The sequence below is a fragment of the Procambarus clarkii genome, chromosome 70 (assembly GCF_040958095.1).
Source record: "Procambarus clarkii isolate CNS0578487 chromosome 70, FALCON_Pclarkii_2.0, whole genome shotgun sequence".
Lineage (NCBI taxonomy): Eukaryota > Metazoa > Arthropoda > Malacostraca > Decapoda > Cambaridae > Procambarus > Procambarus clarkii.
The window spans coordinates 29,337,986-29,344,056 of NC_091219.1; the positions used below are offsets into that span (position 1 = coordinate 29,337,986).

A 6,071-nucleotide genomic window follows, 5' to 3' on the forward strand; every position below is an offset into this window, starting at 1 on the left:
CAGGTCCAGATCACCGAATAACTCACATTGGGGAGACTCGTTCTTCAGGTTACCTGGGATCATAACATCTGATACTATCACTATACTCTCACTATTGCTCTGATACTATCACTATACTCTCACTATTGCTCTGATACTATCACTATACTCTCACTATTGCTGTGATACTATCAGTATACTCTAATGCTGACACTATCACTGTGATATCTCTCTGTTATGGTGCATAGTACTCCTTATATACTAATTAATTTCTTCCTAGGCAATATATTCACACTAGTCACACATCCCAGGCCAGAATACGCCTGGGATGAAGACGTATCTGGCAGCTTTCTCAAAACCCAAATGTCGAGTACACAATGTGTCAACTTTGTGAAAGAGAAAACATGCAAACTGTGTCCATTTGTTTCTGCCTCGTGCGGGAATCGAACCCGCGCCACAGAATTATAAGTCCTGCGCGCAACGAGGCCCCTGTATTGTGAGTTCAATTATTAGTGAAGCTATATTTTTCAACCATGGGAGTTTATCACATGAAGAGGAATGACAAAATTAATAGTGGGCAAAGCTCATCTCAAAATAAAGTTTCAATTAACTAGGAGTTTTGATTTAATAATAAAACAACAGTACAATATTTAACAAATTAACATTTATTAATTTGCAAATTAATTTGTTTAGCTTACAATTGCAAACATCATTACCAAACAAGTTGCAAGATCTTATGCACCGTGAAACAAGCATACTATACAACACACACCTGTTTTTGAAGATGCCAGAGACAAAGATTCACTTATGTTATGACCATCCAAACCCCTTACAGTATCTATAAACATTGGGTCACACACATTTAGAAAAGTATAAGAAAACAATGGTTTGTTTTAGTTATTAAAAACATAAAGGCAAATGTGTATGCCCTATACATATAAATTTGCTTTTATAGACGCAAATTCTGTCTATAATCCTATAATTATAGACAGGATGCAATTCTCGCTTGTAGATTAATCGCTATCTTCAGAAACTGATGACAACTCAAGGTCGTCAATTATGTAGTTCATTCCGTTTGTCTTTTTAGCCATTGTATCTTGTTCGGAATCTGAATCACTACTGGAAGAGGAACTGCTATTACTGTCTGAATCACTTGAAGACTCTCTCATTTCCTTGACAGGATCAGATTTCTTAAGCCCCAACATTGGCATTGATCCCGGAGCTGTCCAGTGATTATTGTTGGGACTTTTGTTTGGAAGAGGAGATCTGGCATGTGGAGATGCAAGATGGGAAGGAGAAGGTCTCGAGAGTGTGTTGGTTGAGCCATGTGAAACGGGATGGGAAGGAGAAGACTTCTGCGGAGGAGAATTTCTACGTGAAGACGATTCTAATGTGAGCCGCTGCGTAGGAATTCGACTGCTGCCATCAGGTCTCGTGGTCTTAACATTAATAGTTCGTGATATACGTTCTAGCACAATCTCTCCAGTCACGTGGTCAATGATGAGGATGCACTCTTTGGCAACAGGCTTATGGTTTCCCTTATATACAGTTTGGGACGTGGTAGAACCCTCAACATGGGGGACAGTAACCGTCACCTGATGATTCTCTTCCACTTCCACTGTTCCCATTTTTTGCTTATCGACACTCGCTGGCTTAAAGTCATACCGTATGGTGTGATAAGCTCCATCCTTGTAGTTCTTGTTGAACGTCTCTCCCAGCTTCAGGTCCTTCTTTTGACCATCCAACCCCCGCTTATATGCCATAATGGTCAAGCACACTACCACAGGGGGTAAACCAAGGCAAAACCAAAAGAGAAAATCACTATATATATGGAGAGGTTGGTGGAGGTGCTCCAGGTCGCAGGAGACGGGGGAAGGAAGTACATGTTCGCCGAGTAATGCCCCTTATATACGCCACACCCCATGGGGACCCACCTCACATAGACCACTCACACACCGCGCCCTCTTCTAACCCATGGGGAAAATTGTGTATCAATGGTGACTCGGTCAACTCTACACTTTCACACACATACACGACCAGTCACAGGCCTCACCACCTGCTGGGTCTCCCTCCCTCCCGGGCATAAATGACATATTTTCTGTGTAAATGGAATTTAGAGTGGAAATAAGCTTGAGCTTTGTGCTTAAGCACAAGATAACTGCAGAAGGCCTATTGGCCCCATACGAGGCAGCTCCTAGTTTTAACACCCCAATCCCACTCATATACATGTCGAACCCACATTTGAAACAATCGAGGGTCTCCACCTCCACCACGTTACTCGGTAATTGGTTCCACAAATCAACAACCCTGTTACCGAACTAGTATTTACCCAAGTCTTTCCTAAATAGGAGCTGCCTCGTATGGGCCAATAGGCCTTCTGCAGTTGCCTTTGTTCTTATGTTCTTAAATCTAAACTTATCCAGTTTATACCCAATTTATACTATGCGAACTTCAAAGTTTCTTTTTGCTTATTAATAAGATATTAAAAGTATCATCACAAGACAGAACACGAAACAATGGGTATAAATTGGATAAGTTTAGATTTAGGAAAGACTTGGGTAAATACTGGTTCGGTAACATAAGAACAAAGGTAACTGCAGAAAGCATATTGGCCCATACGAGGCAGCTCCTATCTATAACCACCCAATCCCACTCATATACTTGTCCAACCCGCGCTTGAAACAATGGAGGGACCCCACCTCCACCACGTTACGCGGTAATTGGTTCCACAAATCAACAACCCTGTTACCGAACCAGTATTTACCCAAGTCTTTCCTAAATCTAAACTTATCTAATTTATACCCATTGTTTCGTGTTCTGTCTTGTGTTGATACTTTTAATACCCTATTAATATCTCCTTTGTTATGTCCATTCATCCACTTGTAAACCTCTATCATGTCACCCCTAACTCTTCGCCTTTCCAGTGAATGCAACTTAAGCTTTGTTAATCTTTCTTCATATGAAAGATTTCTAATTTGGAGAATTAACTTAGTCATCCTACGCTGGACACGTTCAAGTGAATTTATATCCATTCTATAATACGGCGACCAAAACTGAACTGCATAATCTAAATTGGGCCTAACCAGAGCAAGATATAGCTGAAGAACCACACCAGGTGTCTTGTTACTAACCCTGCGATTAATAAATCTCAGTGTACTATTTGCCTTATTACGAACATTCATGCATTGAACCTTTTGTTTTAAATTCTTACTTATCATAACTCCCAAACTGACATCATAACTCATAACTGACATCAGCTTCCACTGATGTCTCTTTGTTCTATCTCTTTTTCAATATAAAATAGGCTTCTTTTGTTCACTGTCTATTCCCCTCAGGATCTTGCATGTAGTAATTATATCCCCCCTTTGTTTCTTCTGTTCTTTAAGGTAGTTAGTGAGAGAGCACTCACATTGTCATCGTAACTGTTCTCTCAATTCTGGTACTCATCTAGTTGCAAACTTTTAATTTTTGTTTTTATTTTTTTTGTTCTTCACAGAGATGTTGGGTCATGCTGGTGCTGCATACTCAACTAATGGTCTCACATAGACAGCGTGTAGACTTGACAGCATCCTTGTTAAGATTTTCAAGGATGTTCTATGCTGGCTAACTTCCCACATGATGTTGATATTATCTTGTTCACATGAGCTTCTGGTGTTAAGTGTTGGGATTATATCTACTCCCAGGATGTTTTCTCTTATTGTTTCTTGCATTTGCCTTCCTCCTATGGTGTAGTTGAATACAGCTCTCCTATCTCCCTTCCCCATTTTCATTATTTTACACTTACTTGGATTAAACTCCAGCAGCCAATTGTCTGTCTACTCTTGAAGTTTGTCAAGGTGTAATTGCAACACTTTACAATGCTCATCAGTTCCTACTCTCCTAATTAACTTTGCATCATCTGCAAACATTGACATGTACAAACTCCCTCCCTCTGGGAGGTCATTTACATAAATTAGAAGGATGAATGGTCCTAGGACACAACCCTGTGGGATACCACTTTCCAATCCACTACAGTCTGAAATTCTTTTTATGATCCTTCGTTTCCTGTCAGGTACTTTAGTACAGTACTCAGTCTAGTGCTAGTCCTATTATTCCCGTTTGTCTTTCCGTCTTCTGTATTAATCTTTAAAAATCTTGATGATACTGAGTCTTAAAACAACATTGAGGGGGTAAAAAAAGCTATTGACTGGTAAACAAATTTGAAAAATCAGTTAAGCAGTAACACTAAGAGCAAATGAGAAAAAGAATCAGAAAAAGTGGTAATGAAAGAGGTGCTAATGTAAACATAACTGGATTTGATGAGTGTAATACTGTATGTATGAGCCCTATGTGTAATGTATTGCACGATTGTGATTATCTTGAGATTATCTTGAGATGATTTTGGGGCTTAGCGTGCCCCGCGGCCCGGTCCTCAACCAGGCCTCCTTTTAGTTACACATCCCCAGGAAGCAGCTGTCTAACTCCCAGGTACCTATTTACTGCTAGGTAACAGGGGCATCGAGGTGAAAGAAACATTTTTCCTATTTGTCTCCGCCTCCACCGGGGATCGAACCCGGAACCTCAGGACTACAAATCCGAAGTGCTGTCCACTCAGCTGCCAGGCGTGATTGGAAGAATATATGAAATTAAATAAATTTGTCAGTGATAAGAAAGGTGGGTTCCTTGGTGGAAGTGGTTACATAGATCAGGTATTTGTACCAAGACAGCTCATGAAGTTTAGCCATAATGAATTTGAAAAAAATTATATAGCTTATCAAAAGAATGCACTGAACACAGTGCTTCATAGCACCCACTCTGTTACAGAATATTTAAGAGTTCCTAAATATAAATCAAGATATCAATATGAGAGCTGAAAGACATAAGACAAGCAATGTTAAAAAAGTTGGATTCACAGGAACACATAACTCAAAGGAACGGTAGACACAAAAATATTTTATCCTGAAAACCAGGACATTCTATGAAGTGAGCAATTATATAACAATGTTAATAAAGGACTCTGGAGAGTGAAATGTATATACATGTAGTTGGTCGAGTTCTGTTAAAGGACATGAAAAGCATTTATTTAGGAAGTAGTGCATGTGTGTTAATGGTATAATGAGTGACTTGTTTGATAGTATTTATATCAGGGCTGTTCAATACATACATGAAAAGAATATTAAAGGTGCAAACCTACTGAATAGACTTAATATGAATAATTAGCATACATTTCAGCTACCAGAGGGCTGAAGGATAATCTGAGATGTGCATATAGTAATAAGAGAATAGGAAAAGCAAAGGACAAGTTGTCATGGAGATGTCACGTGCCAAAGTTGATAAACTGCCAGGTTAATGAGAGTATACCAAGATGGTTTAGGTTTGTAGAATGACTAAATGATGGTAGATTGGCGAAGTATAGTTACTGGATGAGAATTACGCTTGTGGTGTCACATCTTCCTGGTACTGTACTGTACTTTGTCATACGACTCTTTTTTTTTTTTTTTTTTTTTAATTATTTCGGTTTTGGCATCCACTTCAAGTGTGTGTAGTAAAAGTGAATTTCAAGAGAGGAAATGAAGGTCAATAAGAAGTGATGGTGGAAATGGTGGGAAGGAGAAAGTGGAGTAAGTAAGTAATTATCAAGTAAGTAAAGGAGGAAGTGGAGATTGTCAAAGATGCAAGATACAATAAAATACAAGGCTGAGCACAAGTGGTTTTATAAGAAGCAAGTCTTAAATAATACATAGTGCTAAGCCTATGAGTTGTCTACTTGGTGCTGTTGCTTGGCTATTATATTTTATTAGACCACATTCACTATTATCTCCTCAGTTTAATGATCTACATGTCACTATACACTATACCCAACTTATTAAATCACGTGATCACTAAATCAGTTTAACCTGCTTGATGGGGTTCTGAGAGTTCTTCTACTCCCCAAGCCTGGTCTGAGGCCAGGCTTGACTTGTGAGAGTTTGGTCCACCAGGCTGTTGCTTGGAGCGGCCAGCAGGCTCACATACCCACCACAGCCCTGGTTGGTCCGGCACGTTTTTTAGGAAACAGTCTAGTTTTTTCTTGAAGATGTCCACTGTTGTTCCGGCAATATTTCGTATAGTCG

The 6,071-nt window shown here is 39.5% G+C and overlaps 1 protein-coding gene across 1 annotated transcript; it reads right to left on the reverse strand.

The window, feature by feature from the left end:
- Positions 1-623: 623 nt before the first annotated feature.
- Positions 624-5,751, reverse strand: LOC123775216 (ELL-associated factor 1-like). Its single transcript, XM_069311844.1, has one exon. It carries the CDS (start codon positions 1,740-1,742, stop codon positions 993-995), a length of 750 nt encoding a protein of 249 aa, XP_069167945.1. The 5' UTR covers positions 1,743-5,751; the 3' UTR covers positions 624-992.
- Between the last annotated feature and the right edge of the window lie 320 nt (positions 5,752-6,071).

What these genes read in the sequence shown, in the direction of transcription:
- LOC123775216 (XM_069311844.1), bottom strand. Translation starts at nt 1,742, where the DNA reads ATGGCATATAAGCGGGGGTTGGATGGTCAAAAGAAGGACCTGAAGCTG.